The 19,556-nt window shown below is 41.7% G+C and overlaps 2 protein-coding genes and 1 non-coding gene across 3 annotated transcripts; 1 reads left to right on the top strand and 2 right to left on the bottom strand.

Annotated features, from left to right (window-relative positions):
• Window positions 1-4,283: 4,283 nt before the first annotated feature.
• LOC134190215 (collagen triple helix repeat-containing protein 1-like) lies at window positions 4,284-6,441 on the bottom strand. Its single transcript, XM_062658653.1, has 3 exons — window positions 6,355-6,441; window positions 4,911-5,228; window positions 4,284-4,841 (listed from the first exon to the last, which is right to left on the bottom strand). The coding sequence occupies exons 1-3, from the start codon at window positions 6,439-6,441 to the stop codon at window positions 4,497-4,499; spliced, it is 750 nt and encodes a 249-aa protein (XP_062514637.1). The 3' UTR covers window positions 4,284-4,496.
• Window positions 6,442-9,824: 3,383 nt separating this feature from the next.
• LOC134189965 (F-BAR and double SH3 domains protein 2-like) lies at window positions 9,825-16,153 on the top strand. Its single transcript, XM_062658368.1, has 10 exons — window positions 9,825-9,912; window positions 10,227-10,267; window positions 10,795-10,917; window positions 14,547-14,795; window positions 14,849-14,932; window positions 15,013-15,064; window positions 15,129-15,194; window positions 15,262-15,542; window positions 15,611-15,746; window positions 15,819-16,153. Exons 1-10 carry the CDS (start codon window positions 9,825-9,827, stop codon window positions 16,151-16,153), a joined length of 1,455 nt encoding a protein of 484 aa, XP_062514352.1.
• Window positions 16,154-19,095: 2,942 nt separating this feature from the next.
• On the bottom strand, window positions 19,096-19,179 carry Trnaw-cca (transfer RNA tryptophan (anticodon CCA)). The gene is given in 2 exon segments: window positions 19,096-19,131; window positions 19,144-19,179. It is a non-coding gene; the product is annotated as a tRNA-Trp (tRNA).
• Window positions 19,180-19,556: the final 377 nt, after the last annotated feature.

Raw genomic sequence — 19,556 nt, 5'->3', positions numbered from 1 at the left:
ATCCTAGTAGCGTTACATCAGTCTAGATCCTTGTTATTCTTCCAATGTCCGCCTTCTTGTAGACATCCTTTTAAGTGATAGTCCGTTCGTAGAAACAAGAAACATCCGTGTTTGTTCTATCTAGATCCGGTGAGGATATGCTACTAGAGTATGTACAAATATACCGTGTACAAAGGTTAGAAGCGAAACGAAGGTGCGTTCACACTAGAGCAGCCTTGACTCAAGGACACTGGAAGATAAAGGCGAAAATATGGTACATGTACATCTAGATAGCTAACAGAGTCGCTTGACTAGCTTTGGACGTAGGTGTGAATACAGCTGAGTTTAAACAAGACTTCGCAAACAAGGATATAAGGCTACTTGGCACTCAGTGTAAACGCACTAGAAATCTTTGCTGACGACGGCAAGAGAAACAGCATTGCCGCTAACGCACGTTAGTGCAGAGACTCGAGCGCAATCTGTTCGTGTTTCTCCAGTCTCTCGCTATGTTTTGAATAGCTGCTGTCTAAATACTCATATATTTCTTCTTCAAGTTAATGTTATGCTTATAAATGCTAGAAAACAGAGTCTGCCCCGGAGTACAGAGCGTACTCGCTGTCAGAACCAAAAATAGGCAAATGCAACCGAACGGACAACATTCGCGAAGGGGGACAAGTGAAGAAATGCTTTAAATGGATTCCTCTAACGTTTCGTAAAAAGAAATGTATGTCTTCACGTGGGTGGAATGCAACTTCGTCTGTTTAGGACCTGGCCCACGGACTAATACACGATTTTTGCAGTTGACTTCCAAACATCCACAGTAGTAGTTACTGACCAACTAGCTGAATAGCCCGTTGTCCAGACAGTTAAATTAGATTATCAATTGTTAGTTAATTAATTCATGGTTGCTTGCAAATTTATGTTGTTGCATGAGTATCCTGTTTTAAGAATTTATCGTATTTTTCTCTCGTTTACATTCATTTTTACTCCGTTCTAATAAACTAGAAGCCGGAAAAAAATTTATGAAGAATTTCGTTTAGACTTTGGTATATCCCCGTTCAGTTGTATCTTTTTCTGAGAAATAGCAGGAATCGAGTATCCCAAATTATACATGCCCTTCTGATCTCGTTCTTCGCTCGGTTGATTAGATTATTGATTGTTAGTTAACCGTTGAAGACAAATAGAAATGTAACCTGCAATTTAGAGGGCAGATTAGATTATAAACTTCAGAGTCACGTGCAGCTACATACGAGATCTCGGATGTGCTGGATGAATTCAAATCTTGCTTTTCTCGCTTTTTCGGTAGAAATAGACACCATCTCCGTTCAACAGTGGGTGAAGAAAATGCGTAGGTCGTATTCGGTGCAATTTCAATCAGAATTTGGAGAGAAAAGAAAGCGCGGCTTCAATCTGCAAGAAATCGTCGATCGCTGGAAGAGTTGCGAAGGACTTCGACGCGTACAGTCTACACAAGCGGGGCATGTGAATGTGCGTTCGAATGAAAACAAAAGGTGTAACGTCCGCGTCGTCGAGAAATTTTACGCGGGGGTCGACATCTTGAAAAGAGATTCCGTGCGATCTTAAAATTCTGGCCAAGTCATTTCTGAAATATATTGATCCAGCGTTCTCAAGCCAAATTCGTATGAGATCAGACCAAGGGGAGCGGTGATACGCACGAACAAACTTACACACAGACGCACAGACAGCTTTCCTACGCATATATATATATATATATATATATATATATATATATATATATAACACTTTTCAAGACCGACCTTTTCAACTGCCTCTTGTTTGAAACAACATAGACATAAGTTGTGTTGTAAGTGTGGTTTTGTTTATTCCAGCCTCTGGAAATCTTGCAAAAGATCACAATGTTGATCCTGTTGTGTCAACTTGGTTGTCGTCGTACACGAGTTTTCCAGACGTCCGGGTCTTAGATCAGTGCTAGAAACAAACGAGACTAACGAGTCAAATAAACTTTCCTCTAGCCTAGACAGTTTAGTTATAGTTGATGACGTAGTCTTGAAAAGAATCAATGCACCAAGCAATCTGTCATACGATTGCACTAAAGATGAATCTTCCACCTTCTTTAGTACCATAAACAAAATTTCAACTCTACCAGTCTATTCAGTTGTACATATACATCTTACAAAATCCATCCGAGCTTTGTTCGCACAAGTTTTGGCAAAGGAGATACAGCATGCGTTTCAAGATGACATTTGGGGCTTTGTTCGATTTCACATGTTGCTAAGGCTGTTTCTACGTCATCCGCCATGCGGAGAACAAAAGGAACGACATATTATTAAGAATATCTTGATTTCACGAATCCGTCAAAGGTGATCTTGTCTTGTGGCAAGAAGCTAGAAAAGACTCAAAAATAATATTTCTATTTTAAATATCTCTTCTTCACAAGCATTTGTTTATCGATCACTGAAGTTGGCTATGGACGGTCGCTAAAGTAATGCAATGAACACTTTGAGGTCTCAAGGATGTGCTTCTAGAGATGATCAATCAGCTTCTACTAAATTGAAACATCGCCAATCTGTATACAAGCTTCCTGCTTGGTCAAAGGATGTTGCATCATCTTTAGTTGTTGATTCCCAAGCCGTTTTGAATACACTTGAGGCATTTCCAAGATGTACTAGCCCAGGATTTTCTCAACTTCGTGCACATTACCTTCTCGATGCCATCAAAGGCAATTCTGTTTATGACGCTCAAATTTGTTTGGACAACCTTACTGCTTTGACTAATACACTGTTGGCTGGTACACTTGATCGAAGAATTGCACCTTGGTTTTCAAAAGCTCTCTTGACAGCTTTACACAAGTAAGGAGGTGGTTTTCGACCAATAGCTGTAGACAAGACCATCCGTCGCTTGGTTAGTCGTGTTTGCTGTATGTCAATAGGCTCCTGTCCTTCTAACATTTTCCTTTCTTATGGTCAGGTAGGTGTAGATGTCCGTGGTGGCATGGAAGCTGCAATACATACAATGAGATCCTACATTGCGGCTAATAGTGACAGAGAAGACTTCTACTGCGTCAAAGTTGACTTTAGGAACGCTTTTAATGAATGTCACCGTGTTCATTTCTTAACCCGACTAAAGAGAGAACTACCAGAACTTTCTGCGTGAGTGCAGTGGACGTATTATATTGCTAGTACACTTGGCTTCGGAGACTCTCACATTACAGCAACCACAAGTGTCCAACAAGGTGAACCCTTGGGCCCACTTTGTTTTCTTCCGTGGTTTTACAATTTCTCGACCATCATTGCAGTAATTCTGATCAAAGTCTACATCTTGGGTATCTGGATGACGGTACTCTCATTGGCACTCGAAAGTCGGTTGCTGCAATGGTAGATTGTCTTGCGATAAAATGGTTCCGATATCGGTCTTCATCTTAACTTGGAAAAGTGTGAAGTGTTCGGACCTTTAGGTAATTAGTCTTTTCCTGAGTTATAATCTCACATCATGCACCTCAGGGAAGAGATTGAGCTGCTCGTTTCTCAAATCCATGGTACAGAAAAATTCGTTAAGTTAAATCTTTTGTTATAAAGCGCATTTGTCGTGTTAATTTCCGTCGGTGTTAAAAAGAGTATCCGTGTTAAATTCAGTCGTTAAATTCAGTCGAACGTTGAAAACACTGTTAAATTCAGTCTGACGTTGAAAGAACAATGTATAATAGTGTCGTCAATCACTTGGTAACGTCTAGACTTTTTAACACGCGTACCATTCGCCCCGACTGTTTTTAACAATGTACACTGTTAAATTCAGTCAGATGGCGCGCGTTAGACATTAGGCAAAATGGCCGCTTCATCGACTTACTTCATCATTAACACTTACTTAAGAATGATTGATGGATAGGCTTCTGCATGCTTTTTTGATGCGGTCTTCTTTGACTCTTCCGTTGCCGGATAGCGTAGTAAACGTCTCAAATAAGTGATGTTCATGCGCACTTTCCGTGTCCACGACTTCTCGACGCTGGTTTTATCATACTGAAATGATGATGTGTATTGTCAAAGAGGTAGAGTCAATTAACGCCGTCGATCGTCAACATACTACTCTGAGATTAAGCGGACTGTCACTGTTTAGTAACTTAAAATTAAATTTTTGTTTGAAGCGAATGACACGCCCAAAAAGGTTGGGGGTTCTATAGCCTCTTCCAGCCCCCTTCTTCCCCCCTCCCGACGCTATGCTGGTGGTTTAAACACGTCTGACGTTGAGTACATGCAAAATCGTTGATGTCAAACTGGTTGTAGTTACTATTTAACTACTGTCTAAAAAGCCTGCAATAACATTATGTCGTAACAGCACTCCTTTACGAGCATATATAGAAGAGTATACTTGGTAATGTTATTCGCATGATACATACAAGAGTGGTAATGCTAAACTACAGCATGCGAAGAAGAGGATGCTCTCTCACAGACTGCACTAAACTGCACCTCTAGAAACTAATTCATGCGAACACTAAGACATGTTTTACAAAAAAATAAGTCCGTTTAATTGAGGCGTCAAAGTTACTGTTGAGCTGGTGACATCTCTGCTATTATTATTCGAGATACGGAGTTCCATCCAGTGTAGCCATCTGCCAATGTGTAACCTACACACTTTCCAATATGGAAACCAACTCTGACGTCACCTGCTGGAATGTTTTCGCAGTAACCCTCAACTTGTCTGTGACGATGAATGTCATTACTTCTACTAGTAAAATCAACTGCGTCAATTGTCATCGGTCCAGTGCACTCTCGATCATTAAATGTAAAATGCCAACGAGAACAACGATGGGAACCAATAATACGCAAACTTCCCGCATAGGCCACGTACAGTGCAGTGTGTCCGTGCTCCTTCTTAAAGCGACATTCCTACGTAATATGACAAATGTATGTTACTATTCGTAAATGACAGACAATATTATGTTGCTAAAAATTTACCTGAATAAGTCCAGCATCTTTGCCATCATCCCTCTTCCACACACATTGCTTCCAGTTTAGTTGCTGAGTCGCTTCTCCCTTGTCTCCTTTCCCTCCCAAATCTCCTTTACTGCCTTGTATTCCCATAGCTCCGTTTGGTCCTTGTGGACCAATTTTGCCACTTCCACCTTTTAGTCCTCGAGCTCCCGCTTCACCACGATCACCTTTCTCACCTTTCGTTCCATCTCTTCCATCTCTACCATCTCTTCCAGGAGATCCCAAAGAACCTGGTGATCCAGGAGAGCCAGGCACGCCTGGGACTCCACCACAACATCCATTCTATTAAAAGAGCAGCTATAGTGATGAAACCATTACATAAATCATGATTACGTATCATTGTCCTATTTAAGAGGGAAAGTTCAACAAAAAGGAACTTAACTTGTATGAGTAGATGTTACCAAGACAAATAAATCGGTATAAGTTACTCCGTTATCTTGGCTTTTGTATATGAGAACGAGCGATGTTTCTGTGATGTGCAACACCTACGCGCCTGCTCCGCGCTTCCTGGTGGATTAAGCTCCGCCCACTGCAAACGAATCAATGCGTTTACGGATGACTGCATGCTACGGATATATCGAAAATGCCGAATGTGAATGCGAAGATATTATGAAGATCTGTCTTTTTGCCGTCAGTGGTTCCTCTCTAAAGTAAAATGATGTCGGTAGAGCTGTTTTCCCGCCAGACTTTGAAGCAGAATTCCTCAATACCATGGCTTATCTAGAGAACGCGCTTGTGCTTGAGTATTTGTTTATCCTTGTTCTTTTAATATCCGAAGAGAAACTTTCAGCGCGCCTTCTGGCGTGTGCAACAGAGGATGATCCTATTTTTACATCCGGAACTGTAACCTTCTACCAATCGGCGGCAAAAGAAAGTGAGCAGACCGGATGTGAAAATAGGAACGTCCTCTGTAGCACATACCAGACGGCGCGCTGAAAGTTTCTCTTCGAACATTAAAAGAACAAAGATAAACAAAATACTCAAGCACAAGCGCGTTCTCTAGGTAAGCCGTGGTATTGAGGAATTCTGCTTCAAAGTCTGGCGGGAAAACAGCTCTACCGACACCATTTTACTTTAGAGAGGAACCGCTGACGGCAAGAAGACGGATATTAATTATATCTTCACATTCACATTCGGCATTCTTGATATATCCGTAGCAGTCATCCGTAAAACAGTGATTTGTTTGCAGTGGGCGGAGCTTAATCGACGAGGAAGAGCTGGCGCGTGGGCGTTGCACATCACAGTAACATCCATCGTTCTTCTATACAAAAACGAAGATAACGGAGTAACTTATACAGATCGATTTGTCTCCGTAAGATCTACTCATACAAGTTAATTAAGTTCATTTTTGTTGGACTTCCCCTTTAGTTAAAGGCATACATTCTTACGTATACATCACATTTCTTACATTATCCGAAGTTTCTGCACTTGATGTAACTGCTATTGGCAGCAGCAGAAACACGAAAATCGTCGTGCTGACACACTGAAGTTCCATCACCTTGTGTACTCACTCTCGCTCTGTCTTGCAATGACTGACTGCTAGGTGATTCAAGTGTGCGTATTTATATACTCGGGCTATACCAAGGAATGACGTTATGGTAACAGCACACTAATTTAGGGAAGTCCATCGTATTCCATCTATGGAGTTGTTGACAGTTGGCAGAAAGCGGATTGTGTGTGTAGGATGTAGTCTCGCGTTCATTCAGTACGAAGAAAGTCATTAGGTTGTTGTTGTAAACAATCATGACAATAGATAAGACCACGACATAACATTTGCATTGACACATTTACATTCCAAACATTTGACCTAACTGCTATTCATACCAAATTTGTACATACCGTGTGTACCGCCACCCTGCTGCACAATACGTCGCAACTTTACCTTTGAAAACCGCGACTTATCTATTAGCGAGTAACAATTAGTTGCACACTGCGAAATTGAAGGAGCTCCACGAACACAAAATCGAGTGCTCGGAATTTGATTAAAGTCTGTTCGAAGATTGAAGACACCGTGGGAATCGTGGGTTGTGGTAAGGATCAGAGAGGAGGAGTCACTCGTGAGCGTCAGTGTGTAACCAATATCTTTCTACATCACGTTTTGACATGATAACGCTGAAACGAGAGACAGCAAAAACGCGTCTTTGTCACCACTATTAGCTCAGACGATTTTGGCAAAAGTATTAGATCTTGATTAGCGTTGCCTTGGTTAATTGCCCTCGTGCAAGCAACGTACTGCATTGTCTATACAAAGCGTTTGAGTAAAAGAAATGGGGTGGCAAACATACTCCTTTCTCTTTGATAGTTAGGCAATCCGTGTTTGCGTCTACTGATCTATAGATGCCTCGTAGGGGCTTGGAAATGATTGAACTTCACCTTCCTACATACGCTCACGTGTTCAGATTATCTTGGGTTTTCCCCACAGCTTTTTCATTTTTGGAACAGACTTTAGTAGAACACTAAAACTAAAGTTGGTACGCTGTAGACATTCTGCAAAGGTGTCTGGTATATGTATGGCATTTTGGCTCTCTTACATCACCATACCAAAATCATGGGCTCTACCCATCTCATTACATATACGCGTCTCTTGCCTCCAACGCAGGCAGCGTACACCGTACCAAACAAAACGACTAGCAGTCAACTTTACGTCTTCGTTTATTGTAGCAAACGTCACTCTCAACTGTTTCGTTGGCATTGGTGTGCATGTGCACAAGTTAAGCCTGCCAGAATGTACCGTTTGATTTCTTTACTCTTCGAAGAGTGTACCGCACATGTATACATGGCTGTATGCACCGAGCTCACTCACACTAATTCTAATTAAGTCTTGCGGACCAGTGAGATAAGCAGAGGAGAAGGGTCTTATGATGCTCGATCACTATCTTGCTGTTGACTGTTATTCAATCTGTGTTCGAGCTCATACATTTGAGTGTCTGACAGCGTGTGCCAAGAACATAAGCACCAACAGCATGTGCCAAGAACGTAACCACGAACTGACGTCATACTAATATCATATGTTTCTAACCCCTTCCTGTTTACGAAAGGCCATTGAGCAATTCATGGTTAACTTTTGCCAACTGTGAACGTATGACGTCATATGGTGCGTGACAACATGTATGAATTACTTCTTTGTTTAAGCTAGATGTAGGGATTCTATAAACAGTAACAGAAACAAAAATATATAAATCTTGTTTCTGTTACTTTTTATACAATCTCTATATCTATTTATTTTTTCAGAAAATGTTTTAAAATGATATAGTCAAACAAAATTTTTACATACATACAGGGCCGCAGCAAGCATTGAATATTGTCGGGCAAAATAAATTGATTAGATACTTAGCTTAATTGTGTGTCGTGCTCAGCAAGATCAGTCTGGTTTGTAAGGTCTCTTGTAAGCACTGGAGGCATATCCTACCTCAGAGGTGCTTAGACAGTCTTGACAAAAGACATGACTTTACGTAGAATCCGACTGGATTCAAGAATCATTGCTTTTTGTATCTACGTACTGCAGGTTGTGATGACCTGGAATAATGTCAAGCCACCGTACCTGCGTGCACTGTGCCCAACGCTCCCAACAGCACTGGAACAACCAGTGTCCGACGCTGCCACATGCGTCTTACCTCTACCCGCAAGTCACTGTATTTCGTCAACTTTCCAGCCTGTTTCCTGGCGACGTTACCATTAGCAGGACAGCTGATATCAATAAGAAAACAAGTGTTTGTCTTCTTGTTTCTGAAACAGATGTTAGGACGATTGGCACCGATCTTCCTAGCAGTAGGGGATGGTTGTATCCCACATCATAGTGATGTTGTCCGTTTCCACAAGTCTATCAGGATGATGCCGGTACCATCTGCTCTTCACTGGAACCTAAAATGACGACAAATGTCCCAGTGGATAATAGAGGACACCTGATTTTGTCGATCGGTGTAGTCCATCGGTGCCAAGGCACTACAGTCTGCCACGATGTGGTCAACTGTTTCCAGGCCTACACTGCACATGCGGAAAGTGGGACTGACATCTAATGAAAAATGTTGTACTTATAATAACAAGTCCGAAAAGCCTGGTCTTGAGCAGCTTAAGGACTTCTGAAGCAGTATTTGCTTCCGGTACTTGAAATAGACTTTACAAACCAGACTGATCTGGTTGAGCACGACAATAATAATAATAATAGTAGTGGTTAGTGACAATGGTTATCACTCCATGGTTTGGGGGTTCGAACCCCAGTGATGACAGTAAATTTTGAAACTTGTCTGTCTTTCTCATGTTTCTCTAGCTTTGTCCATGAGACGATGACTCGTTTCTGTCGTTGGGGAGTTTCTGTGGTCTGGCGAACGGTCCGTTGACGATGACGTTCAGTGCTTTCCTGGTGGTCGTTGATATCCACCAGGCATGCTGTATCGAGTTTGCCGTCACCGCAATGCCTGCAATCTACATCGAATTGGCTAGTCATTGATTGCTGGGTGGACTAGACAGAAACATGTACCCTGGTGGGCTCACCTGCCGGGTTGGTTGCCGTCCAGATGGCCCCACTTGCCCATCATGGAGGGGCATAGCAACACATAAGAATAATAATAATAAGTCATGTCTTCTTTCTAGACAGCCGTGATGGTCTAAGTACTTCTGAAGCAGGGTTGCTTCTGGTACTTGTAATAGACTTTGCAAACCAGACTGATCTGGTTGAGCACGACATAGTTATAATAATATAGCAAACAGTAAAGACTTTTAATAGTTCATTCTAGGGTTAGTTAAGGCATCCAAGGATTTGTAGTTTTCTTTCTCAAGCTTTCTGAGCTGAATCAAACATCGCTTTACATGTTGGAATCTCTTAAGCCCTTTGAGGGCAGCAAGCATTAGTGAACCTCTGTTGTTTTCACAAAGACCACAATGAGAGCTCACCTTGAACTGCACAGTTTTACTAGTCTGCAGGAGCACAAGGACAACATCACACCACATCATAGCAGTCTGATGACCAGTTAGTGACTTGGCAACGGTAGCTTCTATTTTAAAAGCTTTTGTAGCTGACCTGGCTTTAACCCAAGTAGAGTTTTCTGCTTCTTTCTTGGTGGGGAAGCCATATGCATGGGGGCGCCTGCATTGGTTGATTTTGCTAGTGCACTTTAGCCATTTGTAAGTACATAGTAGGTAGTGTGCACCAAGGCTGCATGTATGTCTACTTGTTTCAGTTTCCATAATCCATTGTTTCAACATCATATTCAAACAATGGCATATGGCACAATGTGTGTTTTCGACATAGTGTCTATTTATTATGAAATGTACCTTTTTTAGTACAGACAACTCTACAACCAATGGGCGTGGCTCATTTCTTGGTAAGTGTATTAATTTATGAATGGTCCCTAACAGCCTGCCATTATCTTGAGTTAGGTTGTGCAGTCAGATACCAACAGGTTGCGACTTGAGGAATTATGTAGCTAAAATTAGAGTAGTTCTATGTGTTTATGTACTATGTTAGAAACAGTCTAAAGGTGGAGTCTTTTTAAATGATAGCTGCTAGCTTTATGTCAACAGGATTGATATGACTTGCATATTTGTGTTGCTTTACTTGCACCTGTGGTTTGGTCAAATCTGCTTGATCGTTTGAACTTCTCCACATTGCTACGTATGTGCTCTTCTTTATTGGTTGTCTTGTTGGAGCGTATTACCGCTTTTCAGACGATAACAATATATTTGGGTACCTCAGCTGACAATGGTATCTCTGCCATTTAATCACGTGCTTGTTCATTGAATTTGTAGAGTTGTCAATTTGGCATTTCTGCTAGACCTCAGCTATAATGGCATGCCCTTAACGTAAATGTGAGGTATTACTATATGTGTAAGTAATGCGTTGTTGTTGTAGACAATGGATGCTGATTTGTTTGGAAAATTACGAGAATGGTTTAGTCTAATGGCAGACATGGAAGTAAAAGCATCATGTTCATCTTTGGAAAGCTACCAAAGATTGCACAGTCAAGCTGGAATGGTGAGTTGTCTCTATTGCACTGTCATATGCCTCTGTGATAGAGAAAAGGAACGTGCATGTATGTGTTCTTGTTTTTGTAATCAGTAGATTATAGGAGCCGGGTAGGTAATGTCAGGGTTTCTCCCAGAGCCATCCAATCATCTCAAAGTCGGCTATGGAGAATGTTAGTCGGCTGTCAAAATTGCTGCTAACCCACTTTCCTAGCAGTATAGTTTTGTCTATACTTGTTTCTGTATTACATTTGGCAACTAGGGCAATTGACGCATGCGTGTATATAATAGCTCGAATTGATGACTCCCGCTTTGTTCCGTAAAGTTGAGAAGAATAGATTTTGATCTATGTCATTCGAAGCGATCATACCCCATAGCAGAGTACACAGACAGCGAACAGAAACCACACAAAGCCATTGCAAACAAGCGTAGCTATGAACCCAAGTTCTGTATTTGATCAGTAGACACCAAATCGTGATTGGTTGAAGAAGGAAGTCCATGGCAATGGTAAAATGGTAATGTTCTGCTCATACATTTACTGTCGAAGTTACGGCCACGTACCGGGTAGTAAAATGAAAGTCACCATCTCTTGATGGTACTGCACATTTGAAGCTGGGAGCCAAGGAGGTGTAGAAGATCACGAGAAGTCAGCTTTCCACAAGTCCAGTAAAGTACGTTCCTGTTCAGAATGGTGGTAACCCGCAGGGAATGACACATTGCATTACATCATTACCTCATTATTCGTAATACTATTGCATTACGTTAGATATTAGAAAAAAGTTGTGTTGATATGAATTAATTAATACAATACTGAGGTTGGTGGTAGAGGTGTCTGTGGGAAATCCTGTAATGTGATAAGACACTGACACATTAATGACTGGAGAATGGTGGTAATGATATACTTTATGCATGTGTTATTTTGTGAGGTGCATGTACTACTCAGTTTATATTGCACCTAAGTGTATGTAGCAGTTAAGTTACTTTAGGCATGTTTAAAGGTGCAGGGTCACGGTCGGACATGCGCACTTGAGCCGATCTTAAGTGAGGTAGCTTTTGCATTGTAGCTATTGTACGTAACATATGTTCAAGTGTTCTGGCCAGAAAATCAGTTTTGATCGCCAGTAAGCTCTTCCAATGCTGTTTGCGCATGCACAAAGGCCACTAGACGAAACTACTGCAAAACTGGCTATTTAGCTGTCGATTGACGGGCATCGCAGCAGTGTAAGCTTTAAACAATACAAATTTTTGGTGCTCACTGTGAACTGAGTGCGTTCGGTTATTCTGAGAGAAAGACGCGACTACGGCAAATGCCACATACGGGAATGTGACATGTGCGTTCTGGTCACGTGCAGAGCGTAAGGAACTCCGATCTGGCTCGAAGTACGAGGGTGCTTGTCGAAATTTACTGAAACTGCAATGTAGAAACTTCAGTTTGAGGTTTTAGAAGAAAAATTCAGAGAACTACATCTAAAAAGGTTAGAATTTAGTTACCAGAGTCACGGTCTAATGCAACGTCATACTGCAACGTTTTGATTGTTCCAATTCAGGCTATGGAGAGACTTCAGTCAGCTTTGCCTTCAGTGCAAATTAGAGCGTCTGAAGTCCTCGCGGTTACTGAGTGTTTGAAAAAGTGCACCCTTTTTCAATGCGCATGTCCAAGCATGACCCTGCACCTTAAGTTAAAGGTGCACACTCATGGTTACACGTGTGCACCTGAGCCAATCAAGTAGCTCTTGTGTCATACTTATGACAAATTACATATGTTCACGTCCTCTGGCAAGTAAATCAATTTCAATTGCCAGTGAGCCCTTCCTAGTGCTGTTCATAAGTTGTGCATGCATAAGGGTCAATAGACAGAACTATTGCAAAGCTGGGTATTCAGGTGTCGATTAATGGGCATGGCAGCAGTGAAAGCTTTAGATAATGCAATAAAATTTTGGTGCTCACTGTGAACTAAGTGCACTTGCTTACTCAGAGGAAGACTAATTACCCTACCCGTCTAAGACACAGACAAAATTGCTGAGATAATTAATTAAACAACAGGTACACATAGTGGGACACTTACATGTGAAGAAGGGCAAAGTGCTTTCCGAAGAGAAGTGAAATCTGTGTAGCTATGTTGCTTTGGTAAGCGAGGTCAGGGCATGCTCACATTAGTTTAATTTAATCACAAAGTGTTTGGATTGCACATGCTTAGTGCAGCAAGCTTAGGAAAGAGACCACATTACATATTACGCCACAGTACCTATATGCATATGTGGATATCAAAACTGGATAGTCAGTGACCAACAAGAAGATTCTTTTCATGGTGTGACTGCAAGTCATGACATTTTGAGGACCTCACATCCGTATGAATGCACTAAATTTTGTGTATTTCTTGGTGATTGCTGCTGTATTATGTACTTGGGAACCAGTGCTACAGTTTTTAGGTTGCCACAACCATTCCTCACAACTGGGAGAAAGGACGGGGCTAGCTCCTTGCTGGCTGCTAGATTATTTCTTTAGTGGAGCAAAAACTGAACTTTGAGGGCTGACATACAGGCTGTGCGAGCGGCATCATTACATTTAACTTAATTGATATCATTAGTGCCTCACAATTACATTGAGAGCAATCTATGCCCCCATATACAATTTCTTGCACTGAAATACTTTATTGTTGGCCAGCAATTTTTAATATGTTGTGTTATCAAACTTTAGTAGCTCTTGTTTACTTGAACTAGGTACTACTTCTATTTACCTAAAATAGTTGGTACCTTTAAACTGGAACTTAAAGGCACACTCCAGAGAACTGCACAGCGTCTAGTGCGCAGCATATTTCGCTACCGAAATAGCGAGGTCCGGTGATCGAGGGCGTTTGCGAAAGTGGTCCTGCGTAGGGATGAGTGCCTTGTAAACTGTTAGAACACAATCGACGACATCGTCCATTGCCTTCAACACCAAAGAATCTCACAAAACCCCGATTCCCTCGAATGTTGTCAGACGAAAATAAATCGCACAAAAAGGTCAGTCTCTAGATAGTCTGAAAGTAGCATGACGGTTTCCACTGTGTTTGGAGTAACAGAAACAGCACAGACCTTTTCCGGGAACGTGATTTGTGTCAGTAAGGCTCACGTGATCTGATTGCGTGCCAAAAACACTCCTCTTGGTGTACAAAATTCTTGAAAGCCCCCCCCCCCCCGGTCAGTTTTTAAGTTATGAAACAGTCTTAATTAACGTACATCTGTCGGGTTTGCTCTGAGATAGCGCCCAGATACCCAACTTGGTTAGTATGGATTTCCCATTAGCAAGCAAAGACAGGAGCCAGTAGCGTACTACGCTGCACACTAGACACTGCACAATTCTTCGGAGTGCTCCTTTAATTAACAGAGTGTGTAGCCAAGTGGACACTGTCACTGTTTTGTCTTTGTAATTTTGACATACTGCAATTTTACGTGGTGCTGATTAATTGATGCTGTTATTGACGTTTAATTCTGCCTGGTTGTCTGTGTGTGTGTGTGTGTGTGTGTGTGTGTGTGTGTGTGTGTGTGTGTGTGTGTGTGTGTGTGTGTCTGTCTGTCTGTCTGTCTGTGTCTGTGTGTCTGGGTGTGTGCAGGGATCTAGTAAATTTGAGAATATTACCCTGCTCTGCATTTTGTTTAGATTAGTCGAGAATTTGAACTGAAGTCATTTTTACGTGCTAATCTACAGCTGCTGGAATTTAACAGATTTGCATTTGAGCCACACAAGGACGATACTGTAAATCAGTTGGTGCAGGAATATGAAGCTGATGTGATACTGAACAAAGAGGCAAGGAAATGTGCCACAAAAATTACGAAAGAAATTCGCACCATTCGTGAGAAGACCAAAGCATTGCGAGGCTTGCAGACTGTGTCCACTGCTTACACAACGGTACTTGAATATACTCATCTCATATGTTAGCTGCTCATGTGGTTTGGTTACAGACTCCTGAGTTTGGCAGTGCTGATGCTCAAGTCGACGTTGATCAACAAATAGATGATATTCAAAATGCAATTCGTAAGGCTGAGGTATGTGACACACACACCGTAATTGAACACATTGGTCATTGCTCGGTCATCTGTGGTTTTGATGTTTGTTGGTATTGCAGATTCAGAAATTGAAAGCAGAAGCTAGATTAGTAGTTTTGAGAGATGCTGGAGGTTGGTGGCAAGGCTTGTAGCTTCACTTTATTGGTAAGGTGTTAATTTGAGTTATTTCATCTAGTGGATGTCGATCAGTGGAAGAAGTCAGCCGGTGTTTCAGACTCTCGAGAGAATCTTCTCAATGTTGGTCTGTAATTATCAATCAAGAGTGTAATAGTGAATGGTTGGTTGTAGATGTATGTATGCTTATGCAGGGGACAGTAACATGTCTGGAAGTCTTTTGTCTCTTGAGACGACAAGCGAAGCACCAAATGGAAGTGTCGACTTTGAAAGTTCTCCAGAAGGATCATTTGGCGAAAATCAATTTACTGGCTTAGATGACGATGATGACGATCAAAGTTCAAATCGCCATTTCGACATGCCACGCAAGGGTATTGTCTTGTATGACTACGAGGCAACTAAGGAGGATGAGCTGTCAATTCATGAAGGAGAGGAGGTGTCGGTTCCTTGGTATGATGGGTTCGGATGGTGTAAGGTGTGTGTATTGGTTCCTTACGTTATTGTTGTCAGATGTGGCTATGCTGTATGCATGTTGTCGTGTAGGGTTGTAATTCATTAGGAATCGAAGGGTTCTTTCCTGAATCCTACGTCGAAGTTTCCGAGGATTCGCCACCTCAAGATTTGACATTTCAGTCTCGAAATGATGCCGACACTACGCTAACTGATGAAAGAGTTCAAGGTAATGTCATATGCTTGTGTTTGTGGTGTAGAGTTTGTTTGCTGTCTAACTCATTCATTTCTTGTCATTTAGACAATATTCGAGTGCTGAGAGCTCTCTACTCTTACAGGGCAAGCGGCAATGATGAACTTTCTTTTCCTGAGGGAGCAATCATCAAGTTACTACGCAAAGATGACAACGGTGTTGATGATGGGTTTTGGGAAGGCGAATATGAAGGTCGTGTTGGAGTCTTTCCATCTATTCTTGTGGAGCAGGTAGACAGTGTGAGCAGTTTGGACTCGGGTAGTGCTTTCTCACCTCCTGGGGACTACGTACTGCCACCAATGAGCGATTTGGTTTCTGGGTCACCAATCTTGCAGTCTCCTTTATCTGCACGCGAGTCACACGAGTCTAGTAGTTTTGATTAGTGTTCGAAAGCGCCTCCTACTCCTCAGATATCTGTCAGTCGACCAGCCGAAGTTTCATTTTCTGGGAGTCGTCGTCCACTGTCGTACCAAGGAAGGGCAAAGTCTTTGCCACAGTCTTCATTCCATTCACAAACACCGAGTCGTCGAGGCACTGTTTCACATCAATCTTCTACCCAATCAGCCAGTGTGATGCACTCTATGCCCGATTGGAGCAAGTTTTCAGATGATTTGGAGTCTTACGTATGATTGATTAATTTAATGGCAAATCAATCAATTGAAGTTTAAACTTGTGTTCATTAACTGACAGAAAGAGTTGTTAGTACAATTAATTACACAGTTATGTTGATTATGTTCCAGATAACGCTGTCACATACTTAAATTTATGGAGATAACCTATATAGTACGTTTAGCTATTATTTGTCATAACTGTAGTAATGGCTTGATACTTGAAATACAATACAATGAACTTTTGCTGTGGAGTAGCTTGCTTGCTGTGTATGGTGTTCAATTCATTAAAAAGTTTTGTTCAGTATTCTATGTGACATAAGGGGGCACCACATAATAGTAGGTGTGATTTTGAAGGCCCAGCAACCCTATTGCACGAGATTGTACCGGCAATTGCACTTGAACTATGACTTCCAGGTGAAGTGTGTTGATTTGGTGCATGTTCACAGAAACGGCGTTAAATGGTGTTCCAGATTATGGATCTAGTATATGCATGTCATGACAGACACAGCGTTTTGAGAGTTTCCATGCGACATATAAGGGGAGACCTAGCCTCGTACCAGACCCTCTCGCGCTGTCGTGTCCGGTTCCCGTATAACACGACAACGCCAAAGGGTCTGGGATCATCCCGCCTACCGTTTATACTACTAATGATCAAATCAGCTCGTATGTCACCAAACCTCAGGCTATTAATACGATTAGTCTAATAGTTATTCTTATGTGTCACACGGAATGTCTTGCAACCGACTTGACCTTCCATTCGTACTCTTCTTGTTTCCTTTCAATGTTGGTATCCTGTCCCTACGCAAGCTCTACGTATTTGCCAACTATCTGGGAGAGAGGACTTCCTCTCCAAGAGACTCTAGAGCGGAAGTCCTAGTAGTCAACACCGTGTTAATTTGACGGCACGCGCTGCCAGGCTCCAGATGTTCCCGAAGCGTACACAAGGTTCCCAATTCGTATTGTTCTCGTAGCCTTGCACAGTAATAGAGTGGCACCTAGTGCATCCCTATTCCAAACTACATAGACTGCTGATCGAATCACATTGAACCTCATGACACACAGCTTCAGATAACGTGAATCGAACTCAGGATCGTGTGAATGAATCTCTTTCCATGAAATAAAATGAATCTTCCCATGGAGCTACAGCAACGAAATGTAAACAGTGAATGTATGCAATCGAAAAGCACAGCTAACAATAATTTTAATGCAATGATGGCTTCATAATTAACAATTATAATAATAATAAAGAGCATAAAGTTGACGCTAGTGACGTGCTGACACTTAGATGACGTGGGGGTCAGTAGGTGAAGAAAGTAGGCGGGATGATGTCAGACCCTCCAGTGTTGTCGTGTTATACGGCCACATACGGGAACCGGGCACGACAGCGCGAGAGGGTCTGGTACGAGGCTAGGTCTTTTCCTGAATCTACAATAATGGTGCATTAATTGAGGTGGTTAAGGACAGCGTGCTATTAGTTAATGAGACGTTCTCATGTTACATTTGCCACCCACAGTAACTGGACACAAACGCACATCATCACACATTCATATGCCACTCACATTAGCCTTCAAGTTCAGTAGCAAACATTCCATGAAAGCCACATTAGAGAAAACTACTAGTACACCTTACATACACAGTGCAATGTATTAGCTATAAATCAGCTTGAATAGTCACCCCCTTTCTAATCTGTCCCCATCCAATCAACCTAAATCACAACAAAACCATTCACAATGATGCAGACTAGAGTCACCCTTACTGATGTACTCACCTCCAATGTCTTTCTACTCGTCGACTAAGAGCAATCTTCTCTCCCACTTCAGTGCAAACCGGAGCTGTCAATGATATTTTTGCAAGATCAGCTCTGACTGCAGTCACCCTACCACCAGTCGACAACGATCCGATGTTTACCATGAGCACTTCATTCTTACTGAGTTTCTGAACCTGACATGAACACTAATATCATTTGCCAGCAAAAACAAATCAGAGACTCAACACACCTTTGCAGCCTTTTTGTCACCTTCAGTTCTCACTCCCAACAATCGACGTAAGAGAAAGTAGCTAATCTCAAGTTCAGTAAGGATGTCAGGTAATGAACCCACAGAACCAAGTACCTAACAGCAACCGTTGTTTGATAGGAGGTCACTATAGAACTAGAAACTTACCTGACCAACCATACGGTCTGCTCTGCACAGCGTAGGATCTACCTTAGTTCCAACACCTACATGCACACACAATATATAAACTTTTATGTAAACAAATAACAAACATAATAAGATTATCTTCTAAGACAAACACAGAGTTATCTACGACCAAGGTTTGGCTAACTACAGCAACATAGCTATTGCATAAGCACAGTTACAATTATTAACTAAAAAATTAAGAATTACTAATTAAATTAAAATTAACAAAATTTACTTTTTATTCCTGAAACAAAACAGTGAAATCTGTAGAGTTTGCACGTATGTCACAGGATAGTTGTTCATATCTAAGCGTCATTTTTTATTCACTGCATTAGCGTATGGCAAAGTGAGCGCCGTCCGAAAGTATGCGGCAGTGAGGTCTGGCTGCGCAGTTCCGAACATGGGCACTAAAAGTTCAGAATACATATTCAAGAGGTTGTAACTAAAACAAACATAACAATAACTATACTGTACAAACGTTAAAGGACAAAGTATAAAATAGAATATAAATAAAAAAATAGAGAAACATAACCATGACCCTGACGTGATTCGAACACGCAACCTTCTGAAGCATCACAACGTCTGGAGTCAGACGCGCTACCATTGCGCCACAGAGTCACACTGACAAGGAGCATGCAATACAGACATCTAACCAGTATAAGAGGGTCTGCCACACGTTAGGGACTAACTGATCATTGGGCTTTTACTCACCTATCAACCCACCCGGTACAGCAAACTGTAAATCATTGGATTCAGTATACATTGCAGTCACTCGAGATCGAATGGGTGTACAAATGATTCTTCCTTCTCCATTTTTAGATACAATTCCTGGTCGAATTTCAATCTCCTGTCCAACCTAAGAAACACACTTGTGCATCATGGTACAACTAGTCATGCACATTGACTACAATACCATACCCTGAGAATTCCTTTCAATATGCTGCCACCAGCAACACCACCTTTTAGATCATCAACTTCACAACCAGGTCGATTTA

This window comes from Corticium candelabrum, chromosome 14 (assembly GCF_963422355.1).
Source record: "Corticium candelabrum chromosome 14, ooCorCand1.1, whole genome shotgun sequence".
Classification (NCBI taxonomy): Eukaryota; Metazoa; Porifera; class Homoscleromorpha; order Homosclerophorida; family Plakinidae; genus Corticium; species Corticium candelabrum.
The sequence above is the reverse complement of the archived record's forward strand: the minus strand, read 5'-3'. Positions and strand labels throughout refer to the sequence as shown.

What these genes read in the sequence shown, in the direction of transcription:
- LOC134190215 (XM_062658653.1), bottom strand. Translation starts at nt 6,441, where the DNA reads ATGGAACTTCAGTGTGTCAGCACGACGATTTTCGTGTTTCTGCTGCTG. An exon ending in GTGCAGAAACTTCGGATAAT is followed by an intron (nt 5,229 to 6,354) that starts GTAAGAAATGTG and finishes CTCTTTTAATAG; the next exon opens with AATGGATGTTGTGGTGGAGT. An exon ending in AAGATGCTGGACTTATTCAG is followed by an intron (nt 4,842 to 4,910) that starts GTAAATTTTTAG and finishes CATATTACGTAG; the next exon opens with GAATGTCGCTTTAAGAAGGA.
- LOC134189965 (XM_062658368.1), top strand. Translation starts at nt 9,825, where the DNA reads ATGAGAGCTCACCTTGAACTGCACAGTTTTACTAGTCTGCAGGAGCAC. An exon ending in TGCACAGTCAAGCTGGAATG is followed by an intron (nt 10,918 to 14,546) that starts GTGAGTTGTCTC and finishes CATTTTGTTTAG; the next exon opens with ATTAGTCGAGAATTTGAACT. An exon ending in ATGGGTTCGGATGGTGTAAG is followed by an intron (nt 15,543 to 15,610) that starts GTGTGTGTATTG and finishes GTTGTCGTGTAG; the next exon opens with GGTTGTAATTCATTAGGAAT.